The sequence below is a fragment of the Colossoma macropomum genome, unplaced genomic scaffold (genome assembly GCF_904425465.1).
Source record: "Colossoma macropomum unplaced genomic scaffold, Colossoma_macropomum, whole genome shotgun sequence".
Taxonomy (NCBI): Eukaryota; Metazoa; Chordata; class Actinopteri; order Characiformes; family Serrasalmidae; genus Colossoma; species Colossoma macropomum.
Genome location: NW_023494804.1, coordinates 6,777,188 through 6,795,055, shown reverse-complemented (window position 1 = coordinate 6,795,055; position 17,868 = coordinate 6,777,188). Strand labels below are relative to the sequence as shown.

The following is a 17,868-nucleotide window of genomic DNA, read 5'->3' as shown; positions in this document are numbered from 1 at the left end:
TTATTTTCTATCCAAAATGACCAGGGAATCTACATGTGTCTTCAGAGTTTTGTTGCTAATGGTAAAATAATGAAAAAAGAAAGGTTTCCTTTGGGCACTATTTTGCTCAAATCCCTGCATGTATCCCTCCACCATGAATGTGTGTCTAAAAAGTACATTTTAGGTCGAATCCTCATCTCCAAACTATTATAAAAGATCGTAAAAAGAGGCAACATATTTGCAACCATTTCACATATATTTTTGTGAGGTAGCTTTCAGGGCTGATAAACACTTCAGGCAGCACTGTGTAATATTTTTGTTAAAGCTGAAAGAAGTAGCTTTACTGAGTATAGAGAAAAATAGAACACTAAAATGGTGAGTCTGTAAAGCCTGAAGTAATCATTCAAAAGTCAGAGGTACCAGAACAGATTTGGAGAGTTTTTTGGCGAGTCATAGGTCTTTACGTCACACAGGCAGACTCAAAAAGATGGTCCGACTCGATGTTTAGAGCTGTGTCCGAAACTAGTGCACTATTCACCAGACAGTGCACTATTTTGGGGGTTCACCATTTTGTAGTGGTGTTCAAAAACAGTGTAGAAGATCTAGTGCACTTCAACAATCCCACAGCACACCTTAATAAGTAGTCTACAATCGATGTACCCTACCTAGAGAACTTGAGAACTACCACTCTGTAATGTCATCTGGGTTTCTCAAACACTAGAGGGCGCTCACAAGAGAGTCCAAAATGAATGGGTTAAGATGGAGCATTTCAGCAAAATCATAGTTCATAAATGCTTAAACATTGTAATATAAAAGAATACATTAATTTCCTGAACACAGAATATCGTAAAACATTTTAGTGTTATATTCTTAAACACTTTTGAACTCAAGTAATAGGAGTTTAAAGCAGCGCCTCATGTACATTCATGACATGGACAGCCAATGAGCTGCTCCGCTCACCAACCAATCAGCTCTCAGTAGCAGTAAGGTTAGTGTCCTGCTGCCCTTTGGCGTTTTGTAGTAGAAACAGGAAGAGGTCAGGCTCTTCATAAACCGGCTCTGCCCTAGAGAAGATATGGGACACCCATAATGCACTGTGTTGGTTGGTTGGTTTGAAGATTCACAAACAACTGGGATTACCAAGCCCAGCTACAACAACTGAACAACTCTGAGTCTGTAAGTTTCTCTAGAACGGAGCATTTCACATCAAACCTCCCTGAATGACTGTTTACCACTAAAAGGGGAATTCCACCAATTTTTCAAACTTTATTTATAATTCAGTTCTTAAGATGTAAATAGGTATTCAGAGCGGTCTGACACGAAATGGTTCAATGTAGAGAAACTTGCAGACTCACAGGTAATAAGAACCAGTCCATGTCTACAACACGAATATAGTCATTTTATTTACCATCCAAAACCACCAGTGAACCTACACGTGTCATTAAGTTTATATATGTAATGTTTATGATGGTAAAATAGTAGTAAATCTGAGAAAATTAGTTTTCTTACAACATGCTTCATAAACCTCTCTGCCATTAATGGATTAAGTTCCATTTTAAGCCAAAACTTTATCACCAAACTATGTGTCAGACATCAGGCAGCATAAATCTAACCATTTCATGTAATAACTTTCTGTGAGGGAGCTTTTAGAGAGAGGCAGGCGTCTGGTTCCCATCACCACCACTGTGAACAACTCTGACTCGGCAAGTTTCTCTAGAACAAAGCATCAAACTCCAAACTACTCTGGATGATTTTGTTCACCTCTTAATGTTTTAATTATGTAGAAAATTTGAAAATTTGGTGGATGTCTACTTTAAACACTACACAGACTGGGATTGGTGGATGCAGGGCGATTTCTTAGCAGCAGTTGGCTCAGTAGGATCACAGTGAAATTGGCATTGCCTTCATAAAGCTTATGTAATCGAAGTCTCGTGGGTGTATCAGCACAGCGACTTCTGTGCCGTTGCAGAAACAGGCATTTAAAAAACGAAGATGATTTACCTTCTGGTCGTTTGCGGGGCTCTGCTCGGTGTTTACGCTCTGCTCTGTATGACGGTTCTTAAAATGCCGAGATGTAAAAGCTCAGCAAGGCTCCATGGCAAGACGGTCATCGTGACTGGTAAGTGCTGAGAGACTCCCTTAATGCATGCTGTCGGTACGGAGATCATGCGTTACATAACGGCTGGATTTGCCGGAATTTCCGAGGCTGAAGTTGGCTTCCTATTCGAACTCACCCGTTCCACCTTAAATGGTGAAGCAGTTCCATTCTGGCGCCTCAGCCAGAATGGAACTGCTGCCCTATTTAAGGTGGAACGGGAAAGTTCGAATGGGAAGCCAACTTAAGCTTATTTATGTCACTATACATTTAACAGTAGGTTTCACGCTGATTAAATCAAGCCAACGTTGTGTCTTATTTCACTTTTCAGGGTTCAAATACCGGCATTGGGAAAGCAACGGCGATGAACCTCGCCAAACGAGGAGCCCGAGTAATACTCGCCTGCAGAGACAAGCAAAGAGCCGAGGCTGCTGTGAACCATATTAAAAAGGTACGACTTAAAACAAAGCAGAAAAGTGGCTGCACTCTGCTGATGCCTGAGAAGAGTGCAACTGCCGCGTCCCAAATGGCTCCTTGCTCCCTACGTAGTGCACTTCTTGAGTTATTAAATCTGGACTTGTACACAAAAACAGTGCAGCATATATCCTGTAGGGAAGTGCGCACATGTGGCCGAATCTCGAATGGCTCTTTTTTAGGCATATTGTGCACTGTTTTTTGGTGCTGGAGTCGTTATTTTAAGACCTACGTAGTGCACTACATAGGGAGTAGGGAGCCGTTTGTGATTAAGCCCAAGTAATCGCTGTGTGAACTACCGGCTTATCAGGAATGATTTAAGACTGTGCGAGCTTAACGGCAGCCCGCGGCACAGAAATGTGCTTTAGTACTGAAAATGTTATATAAATACGATTAGTTTCTATGTAAAAATGGTTTATCTCATCTAATAAGAGAAGTTAGCAGGAGTTCAATCTACCGTTTGTTCCCAAAGTGGGGGCTGAACTTGCTGGGCTGCTCTGGTAGTTTTCCGGCGAGTGCGCATGCGCACCTACGACCTATTCTCTATTGCTGGGTGCGCCTACGACCTATTCTCTATTGCTGGGGTGTCCGAAGTTCGGCTACAGTGCCAAGTGTTGCCCGCAGAGAGGTTTTAATAGGACCGTGGCTTCTGTTTTAGAGTGTGTTGTAAATGACCCAACCATAGATACACATACCCAGATGCCGCGTTGTCTGTTGTTCTCTATCTGAGGCGATACGTCTGCGCGTCCGCCATGTTGGAGCGGTCAAGATCCGCTTGTGAACAAATTCACTTGTATTGAGAGATGAAGAGTCTCAGGATTAAATCACCAACAACTTCATTATTACTTAACCGATTCTCGCTAAATTTGTTTTGTTACAATCTTCAGACACAGATTAATCTAAGCTGCACGGACTGCTCTCGGTAGCTTTTATTTTAGAGTTGGAGTTTTCCCGTTCCACCTTAAATGGTGCATCAGCCAGCTTCTTGTTCGAATATTCCCGTTCCACCTTAAATGGTGCAGCTTCAGGCACCAGAAAGTGACTACTGCACCATTTAAGGTGGAACGGGAAAAGTCGACAAAGAAGCTGGGAAATAATAAGCTGACTTAAGCTTTGTGTAAGAAGGTGCTGAAGTTCATCTATTATGAATATCTACACGGATTAAGGAATGCTATAACATACATAGCTAACATTAACCATCGCTGTAAATAAATATTACATAAAGATCCCATGAATAGACTATTAAATAAAATAAGCTTAATATAAAACCAGAGGAAAAACAATCACATCAAGTTTCTCTGTGCTTCACCAACCTCACGACCATATCTACACAAACATCACACAAACAATACTCATCACACAAACATGAGTGTGGATCGCTGCGTTCCCTCCGTTATATAATCCTATCCCGCTTTCTGAGAGCAATATTCCTGAAATAGTGTCATTTTGGACAGTATCTTACTTAAACTGCCGCTCTGTAATGGTACTGAATGCAGTCCAGCAGCGATGTTGACCGCCCTAAAATGGCGGCGCCATTGACGTGCCTGGCTGGACCCAACGCGGCATCTAGGTATGTATATCTATGAGCCCAACAATTAGTATGTTGCAGTTTTTTCCTTTCACCTGATGGTGGTGACAGCAGCACCGTAAAATTAGAAATAGGAAGAGGCCGATTCCTTAATTAATTGGGTGTAAATGGAGCTAAACGGCTAAAAACGAAAAGTTAAAATAGTTTTTAATCACTTGCCCAGTCCTTCAATTTTAGAACGTATTGGTTAGCATTACTGCTACTGAGAGCTGATTGGTTAGCATTATTGCTACTGAGTGCTGATTGGTTAGCATTATTGCCACTAAGTGCTGATTGGTTAACATTACTGCTACTGAGAGCTGATTGGTTAGCATTACAGCTACTTAATGCTCATTGGTAAAGCGGTTTAGATTTCAGCCCCCTGTTGGCTTGGGCCTCGGACACACTCATAAAACCAATGAGACGATCTGGGCCCATTTATTTTGGACTGCCTCGTGAGCGCCCCCTGGCATCTGAAAAACCGGAAGAAATTACAAGTGGTTTGAAATTCTCTATAGAAAAGTAATAACAACTAATATTCTGATACTGAAACTATTTTTGAGCCTTTAAAAGGAAAGATATTTATGATCTCTGTGGTGAAAACCAGTAAATATGTAGCTGCCTTTGCATTAGTATAAACTACCACATAAACCGAGGGCAGAAAGAAAAACTGATTTAAATCCTACACATTTATTTGCTACAGTCATTCTTATTTTACATTTTCAACATCACACTTTCACACTTTCAGTTCAAAGTGTTCAAAAGATCAGATCAGTTAAGAAAACACTGAGTTGAGATTGAGCATCAGTACTTCTACCTGAGCCAAAAAAAGTAACAGGAGTACTGATCAGTATGAACCCACCCACCCCCATCACCTGTTCTCTACTTGGACCAAGAACAGAGATACTTTTGAAAGGACTTCTTGTGTATATAAAAAGGCAAAATCTGTGTAAAAATGTATTAATAGTGTTAATATTACATAAACGGTCCAAAAGACCAGACAGCTGTTTTGCTGTTTGTGTGTGTGTGTGTGTGTGTATGACAACACTGTTATGCTTTGTGCAGACTTACTTATTAATAATTAAACTGGACTGTGAACTGTAATGGTTTCAGCCTGGCCACTTTTATCACACAAATTAATCTCATTAGTAATGGTTATGCCATCACTCAATTTAAAGACTTCTGTATTAGAAAATAGAATTATAGGTCTTACTATAGCTCATAAATTATATCATACACCGATTGGGCATAACATTCTGACCACCTCCTTGTTTCTACACTCATTATCCATTTTATCAGCTCCACTTACTATATAGGAGCACTTTGTAGTTCTACAGTTACAGACTGCAGTCCATCTGTTTCTCTGATACTTTGTTAGCCCCCTTTTACCCTGTTCTTCAGTGGTCAGGACCCCCATGGACCCCCACAGAGCAGGTACTATTTGGGTGGTGGATCATTCTCAGCACTGCAGTAACACTGACGTGGTGGTGGTGTGTTAGTGTGTGTTGCGCTGATACGAGTGGATCAGACACAGCAGTGCTGCTGGAGTTTTAAACACTGTGTCCACTCACTGTCCACTCTATTAGACACTCCTACCTTGTCAGGCCACCTTGTAGATGTAGAGTCAGAGACGATAGCTCATCTGCTGCTGCACAGTTTGTGTTGGTCATCCTCTAGTCCTTCATCAGTGGTCACAGGACGCTGCCCACAGGACGCTGTTGGCTGGATATTTTTGGTTGGTGGACTATTCTCAGTCCAGCAGTGACACTGAGGTGTTTAAAAACTCCAGCAGCACTGCTGTGTCTGATCCACTCAGACCAGCGCAACACACACTAACACACCGCCACCACATCAGTGTTACTGCAGTGCTGAGAATGATCCACCACCCAAATAGTACCTGCTCTGTGAGGGTCCATGGGGGTCCTGACCACTGAAGAACAGGGTAAAAGGGGGGCTAACAAAGTATGCAGAGAAACAGATGGACTACAGTCTGTAACTGTAGAACTACAAAGTGCACCTATATAGTAAGTGGAGCTGATAAAATGGACAATGAGCGTAGAAACAAGGAGGTGGTCATAATGTTATGCCCGATCGGTGTATGATATATAGTGGAATGATTTTTTTTTTCAGATCTGAAGCAAGAATGAAGCTTGATTTTGGTTTTGATGGTCTATCAGGTCTTGCAGGTGGTTGTTGGGAGCCCCATTTTCTCTGTAGCTTTTAATTTTCTGAACTCCAGTTTTTCAGGTTTTGACTTACTTTCCTTTTCCTTATGCAAGTTGATTATCTTCTATCTAATCTCCTCATAAATATCTCCTTTAGCCATCTAAAATGCACACAACCATTAACCACCTGTCTTCTCCTTATCACACAGGAAAGTGGAAACAATGAGGTGGTGTATATGCATTTGGACCTCGCCAGTCTCCAGTCTGTGCGATCGTTTGCTGAGAACTTTCTCAAGGCAGAGCCCAGACTGGACATACTCATCAACAATGCTGGTGGTGTTTCTTTCCTGTGATCACCATAATAATATCCCAGGCCTGTATTACTCATTTATACATGCGTTTTATGGTAGTTTTGTATTGATTTTTGTCCGAATATAGGGCTTGTGGTGAGAGGCAAGACGGAGGACGGTTTTGGAATGATTTTTGGCGTCAATCATCTCGGTCACTTTCTGTTGACCGTTCTGTTGCTGGACCGACTGAAGGAGTGCGCTCCCAGCAGAGTGATCACTGTGTCCTCATGCGCTCATATGGTCGGAAAAATCGACTTTGACTGCATCAACACCCACAAAGACGTAGGCCTCGGGGGATTCTGCCATAAGCTTGCTGAAGTTATATTCCCACAGCAAACTCTGCAATGTTCTTTTCACCCATGAGCTGGCCAAGAGACTGGAGGGCACAAACGTCACCTGCTTCAGTCTTCACCCAGGTCTGTGCACAGCAAGTATCCTAACTCCAACAGGGTCAATGAATGTAAATAAGCGCCACATCTCACCTCTGTTGTATGCAACAGACACGCTGGTTGATATAAAGCTGTCACAGTTACTCAATTAATGATCAAAACTCTCAGTAATTTAATGGCTTTCACAAAGTTTGCTGAATTTCTGCATAATTTGATTGCTAAACCAGAGTGGTTTAATAATAGTACATTATAGACACTTTATTTACAGTGATGGTGACAGGAACCAGACGTCTTGATGTTTACAATGCAAATGTAGCCATTTTATTACTATCCACAGATGGTCAGTGAACGTACACAAGTTTTTATATGTAACGTTGATGATGGTAAAATAGTGGTGGCCTTACAACACCCTGCAAGTATCCCTCCCACCATGAATGTATTTTTTAAAAAATACATGTTTGAGAACAAAAGCTTATCTCAAAACTATTGCAAAACAAACTCTCAGCCATCATGCGTCATATTCATAACCACTTCATGTAATAACTTTCTGTGAGGGAGCTTTTAGAGGCATTAAATTCAAGTCTGGTTCCTGTTGCCACCACTGTAAACGATTGTGACGATTCTTCTCGATAAGTTTCACACCAAACCGCTCTAAAATGTTAATGATCTTAACTGTAGAAATTTCTCCTTCAATCAGATAAACTCACTTGCACAGTTGTGTGTAATTCTGTCTATATTCTGTGTATATGGGGACGATGTGCATATTGTGCATGGATAATACTGTATACTCTCTGTTGTCTCTTGTATTATGTTGAACTGGATGCGCTTTACTGTTCTATTTGTGTTATGCAGTTTTATGCGAACCACGACTATTAGAGTTGAGCTTTCAGTTTGGCCCATAAATATAAAAATATCAGTCAAAAAAGGAAGAACACCTCTGTGATTATGCAACCTTCTCCTAGCACATCTATCGGATTATAGTAGTATGTTAGAACTAAGCTAACAATAATTAACTTTTTTTGGCTGTTCTAGATTAAACATGGACTTTTGACACCTTGTAAAATTCATGCAGTTGTATGCAGAAGTTTGTGCACCCCTGGACAGATGATATTTTGTTGAACAGACTTCTGCACATTTTAATGCATTTATGTTTATGTGCAGAATTTAACATATTGGGAAAAAAAAATAAAACATAAAACATGGCCCGTGCAAATGTTATGGATCAATTTATGTTTTATTTTTCCCCAATATGTCAAAACCTCAGCAAATGAATAGAATTTGTGCACTAAGACCTGCAAAAAAATGCCATGCAGAGAATGCATGTTTAGGGGTGTTCAAACATTTTTTGTTTTGACCGTGTTAACATATTTTACCTTGTAGCAATATTACAGAATCTCTTTCAGTAAAGAGCTGCTGCTGTTTTCCATCAATAATAACTGACTGAAATGCACTAGTCAGGCTACCACTCGTACCCACAGTCAGTGACGTATCTAGAACTTCCAGAAGGCCTAGAGTGACCTTTTTTGGTCCCACCCAGAAGTCAGAATCATAAATGATTAATTCCACTTTAAGTTAATCTGATATGTCAGTTCAGCTCCTGAAGTCCCAACTAATCAGAAAGCTCGCTTGACTGTATCCCCTGAGATATTAGAGGGGAAAAACTTGTCTTTCCAAACAAGACTTAACGAAATAAGAGTAGCACTGCAATACTTGTAGAGTTTAAATACAACAAACATGATCATATTAAATGAAAATGAACTAAAAGTTAAACAGGTATTTTGTCATTTCACTGAAATTATTCTCTGAAGGCCTAGAAGGCCCTGACGGTTCCGTCCTGATGTTATAATATGCTTGCTTGTTCCAAATCTACCAATAATTTAATTGAAGAATTCTACACCATTTTACTCCTGGTATGTGACACATGAACCTCGAAACTTGAAGTTGAAATGTGAGATGTTGTAGCTTACATCTGTTCTCTGCACAACGATCTCGTTATAGGGGTTATAAAAACGGAGATAGGCCGTCATTCCAACCTGTGGTGGAAGATCATCTTGGCACCTTTCGCGCTGCTCTCTTTGGATGTGGAGTCAGGAGCCCAGACTACTCTCCACTGTGCTCTCCAGGAGGGGATCGAGCACCTGAGTGGACGCTACTTCTCCGGATGTGCCGTGGTGGACGTGTCTGCCAAAGCCAGAGACGACGCAACTGCCAAGAAGCTCTGGGAAGTGAGCGAAAGACTGTGTGGCCTAGCTTGACCCCCGTACTCGCTGATTTGTACTGTGAATTCTAATAGTACTTGATTTTTAACATTCTGTTTGCCATGTTTTGTGATAGTCCTCTAATAATTAAGCTACGTGGCGTGTTTGCCAACAGCGCACAAAGCCAGAGGAGAGAGGGTGTGGTGTTATGTGGTGTGAGGTGAGCGCGTCTCTTTTTGTCCCTGGAAGCTGTTGCGTACATGTGTGCTTGCACAAAGTACAGCATGTGTGATGTGAAGTGCCTAGGGCTATCACTAACAAAGACCCACCCCACCCTGGGTGTGAATGTGACAAATGGAAAGCATTACGGCTTTTATATGACAATAAATTACACGTTTTTGTCTTTAAATGGGCCTCCCTGAGAAGATTAGAAGACTGCTCACTTAATGATAGAATACCTATTTAAATCATTGCAAAGTTGCATCACATTATGCTTTAAAGAGCCCATATCATTCAAACAATTACATTTCCACACTTTTTGGAAATGAGAGTTCAGTGTAGTTCCCCCAGTCTGTACACAGCCCATTTTAAATGTATTGTTTTTGTGATGTCACAAAACTAAACACATTGCAAACTAATCAGAAAAGAGCTCATTTACATACATTAGTCATACACACATGGCAACAGAAACAGCCTCTTTAATTCTAAAGGATAAAGATATGATGTAAAAATTGAGTGTGAATGAAAAATAACTTGTGTTTATAAACCCCCCCAGACCTGATAAACTGACATTATTATATACAAATTAAATGCAATAAAATGCATCATGTGGGCCCTTTAATTGCCATTTTCCTGCCCTTTTTAGGCTGCTAAGAATTCACATTTCACTTGTTAACTCTAAGACTGTAAAGAGGGTATTATTCTACAATAATAAAATATGTTTTGAGGAAATTCAGAGGTCGTCTTATTTGCCAAATGATAGACTTGCCACTGATTTTGTTGTTGATGTGGAGTGTTTGCCTGAAAAATAACTGACACATGAAGTCACTTGCGGTCGTTCGGTCTCTTAGTCGCTAAGCAAAATTCCTGCCATTCCTAGATAGGGTAGCTAACACTGTTGTTCACGCTGAAATGGTTTGTATGTGAGGTAGTGAGTCATGTGGACTTTGAATTCACCTTCAATGACTCTCAGGTGCATTTATTTATTTAGGCCTACTTTATAGTTTTGTCATCAGACCATAAACAGTACAAAGTTTGTGATTAAAGGACACAGAGTAAATATTTCAATAGTCTGTCCTCAACTTAAAGGGGAATTTCACCATTTAAAAAAAATTTCAGCATAATTCATTCATACAGTACAGTGGTGGTGACAGGAACCAGGGGTCGCCATGTCTGCAACACAGAAACAGGCATTTTATTTACTATCCAAAACAAGTCTGTTGAGTTGTTATACATACTGCAGACAAGGGTAAAATAGTGGTAAATCTGGAAAGATAACTTAGGGCTGTTTCCTCAGGCACTTTTATTTCTTTGTTGGATCGATTAGGAAATATTCTTGTTTCCAGGGCTGTAGGTTTCCTCACTGAAATGAAAACAATTCCATATTCGGAAGTCCCCATCTTGTCTAGATATCACTGCAATCTGACAGAACACTCACTCCATCTATTATTTCAATAATTACATTATTTCTTATTTTCAAAACTAGGTCATTTGATTCACTACTTTCAAATAGGGCTTAAAGGGGGAATTCCACCAATTCCTTAAAATTTCTGGACAACTAAATATTTGAGTAAACAATCATTCAGAGTGGTTTGATGTGGAATACGTGAATGTCAGGATTGTTCACAGTGGTGGTGATAGGAACCAGACATCTGCTTTACCAAAACTGAGTTTTGAGATGAAACTATCATGAACCAATTTCAGATACCAGACAGTGCACTGGTAACCATATACTGTAGTAACTTTCTGTAAGAATTTTGGAGGTAAACTCTTCAGACGTTTGGTTCTTAACGCCACCACTGTGAACAATATGACTCAGTAAGTTTCTCTAGAACAGAGTATTTCACACTAAACCAGTCTGAATAAGTTTGTTTACATCTGAACCATTTAAATTGGAAAAATTGAAAACTGAATCAGTAGACTTTCGCTTTAATGTTATGAACTATTTCACTAAATTTCTGCTGATGTAAGTTTGTTCTAGCTTGTTAGCTAACAAAAAAAGAACCATGCACCACACTTAAACCAGAAAAAAGCAACTATTCACAAAATATGCATGTTCTGCACTCTGTCTTAAAAAACACTGCTTAGCTAACTAGCTAATTAGCTCACTGGTGACACAGTGTTAAATAAGGCGTGGCCACATAATATATTAAGGCTACGAGTTACTATATTGATGCCACAATTTACTATATTGAGGCCATGAGTTAATATATTGATGCCACAAGTTACTATATTGGGGCCACAGTTTATTATATTGAAGCCACAAGTTACTATATTGATGCCACAATTTACTATATTGAGGCTACAAGTTACTATATTAAGACCACAATTTACTGTATTGAGGCCTCAAGTTCCTGGATTGAGTCCATGAGTTAATATATTGATGCCACAATTTACTAGAGGCCATATGTTGCTATTTTGATGCCACAGGTTATGATATTGAGGCCACCATTTACTCTACTGAGGCCATGGGTTACTATATTGACATCACAATTTACTGTACTGATTATTGATTTACTATACTGAGGCCACAAATTATTGAGGTCACAAATTACTACATTGAGGCCACAAGTTAACATACTGAGGCCACGAGTTATGAGAAACTTAACCAGGCGCCTGTACAGGTGGTGATACAGCGCGTCTAAATCAATAGCCATTTAAGGTGGAGCACAAAATCCGCATAAGAACTGCATTAATGAAAGTATGACGCAGGGGGGAACATGAGGGAGGCCGAAGGCCTGTCGTCATTAGTTCTCTGTCAGCACAGCTGGGAGACCGGTTGGGCCGCCGTGGAGCTGAGAGAGAGACTTTAATTCACAGAGAGACAAACCTGTCTGACAGGACCGCAGTACAAAAACCCGTCTTCTCCCTCCGTCAACGCACAGCTCGTCCACCGGCAAGAGGATCAAACCTGGGCCCTCGTCCTGCTTCACCATGTTCCAGCTCGTCCTCGGTGCGGTCGTGATTGGGGTCGTTTATGTCCTTCTGGTGGAAACTCTGTTTAAGAAGTCGCAATGTAAAGGAAAGAGAGAGATGTGCGGGAAAACGGTCATAATCACCGGTGAGTTGGAAAGAAATGCTGTTTTTCCTCACAGGCTAACAGTGAGGAGTAGAGTGTCCTACAGTCCATGCTGAGGTAAACCGCTTTATTTCAGTGAAATAAATACTCAAACACAAGTAAAAGCGCCTTTCTAAGAGAAAAAAGGGTGGAAGTACAAAAGTCTCAGGTGAGAAAAAACTACTACTGAAAGGGGAATTCCACCCATTTTTCAAACTTTCTGAATAATTATGTGGGTGAGATGTAAACAGAGGTATTCAGAGTGGTTTGATGTGAAAGACTCTTATTTCTTTACAGTGGTGGTGATAGGAACCAGGGGTCCTGATGTCTACTACCCAAATATAGCCATTTTATTTACTACCCAGAACCACCAGTGAACCTACACGAGTTTTTATATGTAATGCTGGATGGTAAAATAGTCATAAATCTGAAAAAAAAAAAATGCTTTTCTTTGGGGACTGTTTTGCCTTAGAACGCCCCTCATGTACCCCTCCGCCATGAATGGATAAAAACAAATGGGTTAAAATACAGTTTGAATCTAAAACTTTATCACAAAGCTGTCATAAGACAGTGTGTCAGACATCAGGCAACATATATCTAACCATTTCCTCTGATAACTCTGTGAGGTTCTAGAGGTGGACGTCTGGTTCCTATCACCACCACTGTGAACAATTCTGACTTAGTATGTTTCTCTAGAACAGAGCACACCAAACCACTCTGAACGACCTTGTTTACATCTTAACCATGTAATGATGTAGAATTTTTTTGAAAAATTGGTGGAGTTACCCTTTCAGTACTGAGTAACATATAGAGGTCAAGTTTGTTAGGAGCTCTTCTTCCCTTTTTCCATCATTTTTGGTCTAAAATGTTTTATAGCAGTTCTCCAGAGTGAGCGGCGTGAGCACCAGCGGTCCAGCAGTCCAGAGGCTGTCAGCAAAAAGTGATTATGAACTAAACATTTGTGTCTGGATGTAAAAGGAAGATGAGTTTCCTCTCAGATATAATTTTACTTAAAGTAAAAGTATTACCTCCTCAGATGTTTTTCACATAGACTGAAACTGAAAAATGTCAACATTAGAACAGTCCAAGCTAAAAAAAATGTAAGATTAGACTAAAGATTAGATTAAAACAAGTTATTCAGAGTTGAGCTGCTTGCTACTACAGGTGCCACCATTTCCTGTCATTCCATGCTGGGGCGTGCTGGTAGTCTACTGTGATGAACTGTTTATTGATTTGACTCTGTAGATTCTACCTAAACCAGGCTATTCTCATTTATCACTGCTGATTAGCACTTGTGGACAGTGACTTTGTCCCTGCTGGAGACAAATCTGACCTGTTCAACCTTTCATGCCTTTCTCAGGTGGTAATACAGGCATTGGAAAAGCCACAGCCATGGAGCTGGCAGGTCGAGGAGCAAGAGTGATCTTGGCTTGCAGGAACCAGCAGAAAGCCGAGTCTGCCATCAGTGATATTAAGAAGGTAAAGAAGTTGGAGTGACTTATCCCCCCCAGCCCCCCTCATGTTCAGTGTCCTGTATTGAAGCCCATTCCTACCATGTAGAGGGAAAAAAAAACTTTTTTTTGCCTTTCTGGCAAGTTTTGACTTAATATGTCTAAATAATGACTTAGTATCTTGCAATAATGACGTTCTATGCCAAAATGAGGACTTATTCTCAAAAAAATTGACTTACTATGTCAAAATAATGACTTAGTACCTCATTGTCTTTCTATGTTAACATAATGGCATTTTCTCAAAAGATGGACTTAATATGTCTAAATAATAACTTAGTATCTTGCAATAATGACATTCTTTGCAAAATGATGACTTCATATCTCATAATAATTACATTCTACGCCAAAATGGCTTTTTTTAATGACTTACCTATGTCAAAATAATGAGTTAGAATTTCCTAATAATTACTTAGCCTGAAATAATTACTTACTTTCTTGAGATTTAATAACTATAATGTACATATCAGAATAATAATGCTGTATCTTTATTTCAATGTAGTATCTCAAAATCTTGAGATAAGAAAATAAGTAATTATTCAGATACTAAAGTCAATATTTTGAGAAATGAAGATATTATGTGTATATATTGAGAAAAAAATCTTTTGTATCTAGATATAAAGTTAATGTTTTAAATAATAAACTAATAATTTTGAGATACTAAGTCAATATTTGACATACTGCCAACAAAAACACAGGAAGGAGAAAAAATAAGAATAGCTGATTTTTTTTTTTCCTTTTTCTAGTCCACCTGGTTGGAATGAGCTTCCATAGTTCCTAGTCAGTGTCCAAATAACTAAATGAAACGTCTCTTTTTCTACTATATGTGTTACTTGATGTCGTTTCATCAACTATTTACATTCAGCCCAGTCTGTTAAGAAAAAGTAACTGATCATGTTTTCTTACTCCATTTAGGTGACGGGGAGTACTGATGTGGTGTACATGCAGCTCGATCTAAGCAGCCTCAAATCTGTCCGTTCCTTCACTGAGACCTTCTTGAAAACTGAGTCTAGATTGGATCTTCTCATTAACAATGCAGGTAGGCGATTCCTTCACCCTTCTGTCAGAGAAGTCCAGGGTAAATGCTGTTTAACTGATGACTGAATAATTATGTTCTTACTTTTTTCTCCAGGTCTTGTAGCAGATGGTCGAACCGAAGACGGCTTCGGAATAGAGTTTGGGGTCAACCACCTTGGGCATTTCCTGCTAACCTGCCTCTTGCTGGACCGACTCAAAGAAAGCCCAGAAGCCCGCGTGATCACGGTGTCTTCGATGGCTCACCGCTGGGGCAAAATCGACTTTGACGCTCTGGTGGCTAATAAAGATCTGGGCACCGGCAGATACAGCTGGCAGTTCTTCCAGGCCTACTGCAACAGCAAGCTCTGTAACGTTCTCTTCACACATGAGATGGCCAAGAGGCTGAAAGGAACCAACGTTACCTGCTACAGCGTTCACCCAGGTGAGTGACAGATATTTAAAAAGCCTCACCTTCCCTGAGAGCTGATGCATTTGTTGAAATGGGAGACCTAATGGGAGCTCAAGTGCAGTAAAACATTTCAAAAATGTATTTTGGAGTTGGCACTGAACCAATACCTAGTGTCTGTTTCGGGTTGTGATCAGCAAAAAATGCTGGATCAGATAACAGAGGAAAAAAAAAAAGTGTCCATTCCTGTAACAAATCTCGCCTCAAATTCCACACAGTCACATTCTGTCATCTCGCGTTAGCTGCGTATTCCTTCATGACCCTCCTTTTAGATGCTCATCTTAAGTGGAGCACTTCAACCAAAACTAGCTTATTTTAAAGCTTAGTGAGGTTTTTATTGCAAATATCGTATAACTATTCTTAAGGTTTCAATATTGGTATCAGAAAAGGAAACGTGCCATCTCTAGTATATTTCTGACCTCTTAAGATTTATTTATAAATCTGTAGAACTTAATTTCGTTAAGATCTTTGAGATTTATTGATGCAAGAACGATTGATTTCTTGCAGAATTTAGAGAAATAATTTTTATTTAGAGATATCGGAATAGGCCGAAGGGTGTGTTAGCATGATTTAAAGTTTTTTAGCATTTTTGGAATATTTGAGTAACGGTGTTCAAAAACAACTTGCCATTACCTTTAAATGCAAAGTACAGATTTAAAGGGCCCATGTCCTAGATTCCACCCCCCAACCCCCCTGCCCCAACACTGAGGTCCACTTATAACATCTGTAAGGTTTATGGTTTACAGTCATAATTCATTTTTACATTACGTTTTTTCCCAACCTCTCTTTATCTCTTAAAAATAAACAGGCTGTTTTTTGTTACTGTGCCTTTAAGACTGAGATATGTAAATGATCCCTGTTCTGATTGGCTGCCCTATTGCGCCTGATTCAGAAAGCAGTCCAGGCTGCAGGACATTAATGAATTAAAACCGATGTGTGTGGATTTTCTGCTGTTTTTTGAGACATCAGGGACCCTTGGAAGAAGCATAAATGTCTGTCAGCGAGTTTTGAATTTTGAAACATTTTGTTAATTTTCCAAAATCAGTTTTGGAATATTTGAGAAACCAAGTGTTCAGCGACAACTTGCAGTTACCTTCATTAGCAAAGGACAGATTTCAAACTGTACCTTCGTTCATACATTTTATTTGTACATTCAATTGTTTAACTGCCTTTTAACTCTTTTACAGGTATCGTGAAAACTGAGCTCTCCCGTCATGTGAGTCTATGGCAGAAAGTGTTCATTGAGCCGGTGGCCTGGCTGCTGTTCCTGGACCCAACCACCGGCGCCCAGACTACACTCCACTGCGCCTTACAGGAGGGCATTGAGGCTCTTAGCGGGCGTTACTTCTCCTGCTGCGCTGTTCAGGATGTGAGTGCCAAAGCTAAAGACGATGCTGTGGCCAAGAAGCTGTGGGAAGTGAGTGAGAGATTAAGCGGCCTCTCCTAAACCCACAAGAACTGTCTATCTCACAGCCTAAGAGACTGAAACCAGCAGTCACTCAGAGTGTGATGTGATGTAAAATAAAAAATGTGTAAAATAAATATTGGTGAGATTCTGCAGAATGTGATGGATGCAGGTGGTAGCAAATACAACACTTTGTACTGTATGTGGAGTTCCTTTTTATAGACTGTAGTTATTTTGAAATATTGTAATAAAGTATGCATTTAATGTGGCGTCCTTGGTGTCTTTGTGGAGATCTCTGCTTTCAATGCAGTGCGTACCAAACGCCTGCCTCTAAGTGCTCATAATATGGCGGCTTGTCAAAATCCAAAGCAGACAAAACTTTCATCGGGTGTCGTGACAGGTGTCACATTATGCTCCTGTAGGCAACAAAATTAGAGAGGCAAACTGTCAATAACCAAACCGCTGTGTAACCACTCGTGTCCTGAGTCACTCAACAGCATCACAACTGAAGGTGATAAGGGAATGTTGACCATAATCTCTACTCTGTGTGAAGAACAGGTTCATGAAATCAAATGAGGTCATCTTTAAAGTTACACGACACCCATAATCATCTCAATTTTTAAAAAAATATTTCTGCCAAATTCAGGATGCCACTGTTGAGATGAACAGTCACTCAGACAGTGATGGTGATAGGAACCAGGGGTCCCAATGTCTACAACACAAATACAGCCATTTTATTTACTATGTTTATTTACCACTTTTATTTACCAAAACCAAAAGTGAACCTATGGGTCTTATATCTTCACCTTGCATCCTCGTAAACCTTCATCTCCAAAAAGTAGCTTTGCAGGAGAAAAAACACTCGTAAGGTTTTATTCTAAGTCATTTTGGATCGTTTCTCTTGGTCTGTTTGTCATGGATTTTTAACATTAGGCAAACACAAAACTGGTATTTCTATGCAAAGTATGAAAAATGGAG

At 39.9% G+C, this 17,868-nt stretch overlaps 1 protein-coding gene, 1 long non-coding RNA gene and 1 pseudogene across 2 annotated transcripts; 2 read left to right on the top strand and 1 right to left on the bottom strand.

The window, feature by feature from the left end:
• Positions 1-1,796: 1,796 nt before the first annotated feature.
• Positions 1,797-10,172, top strand: LOC118825167 (annotated as a pseudogene).
• Positions 1,969-3,055, bottom strand: LOC118825168. The gene is made up of 2 exons (XR_005008640.1): positions 3,006-3,055; positions 1,969-2,128 (listed from the first exon to the last, which is right to left on the bottom strand). It is a non-coding gene; the product is annotated as an uncharacterized LOC118825168 (long non-coding RNA).
• A 1,570-nt stretch (positions 10,173-11,742) lies between the features above and the next one.
• Positions 11,743-17,159, top strand: dhrs13a.2 (dehydrogenase/reductase (SDR family) member 13a, tandem duplicate 2). Its single transcript, XM_036595633.1, has 5 exons — positions 11,743-12,497; positions 13,855-13,973; positions 14,918-15,041; positions 15,135-15,461; positions 16,673-17,159. The coding sequence occupies exons 1-5, from the start codon at positions 12,371-12,373 to the stop codon at positions 16,930-16,932; spliced, it is 957 nt and encodes a 318-aa protein (XP_036451526.1). The 5' UTR covers positions 11,743-12,370; the 3' UTR covers positions 16,933-17,159.
• Positions 17,160-17,868: the final 709 nt, after the last annotated feature.

What these genes read in the sequence shown, in the direction of transcription:
- dhrs13a.2 (XM_036595633.1), top strand. Translation starts at nt 12,371, where the DNA reads ATGTTCCAGCTCGTCCTCGGTGCGGTCGTGATTGGGGTCGTTTATGTC. An exon ending in GAAAACGGTCATAATCACCG is followed by an intron (nt 12,498 to 13,854) that starts GTGAGTTGGAAA and finishes TGCCTTTCTCAG; the next exon opens with GTGGTAATACAGGCATTGGA. An exon ending in CTGCTACAGCGTTCACCCAG is followed by an intron (nt 15,462 to 16,672) that starts GTGAGTGACAGA and finishes ACTCTTTTACAG; the next exon opens with GTATCGTGAAAACTGAGCTC.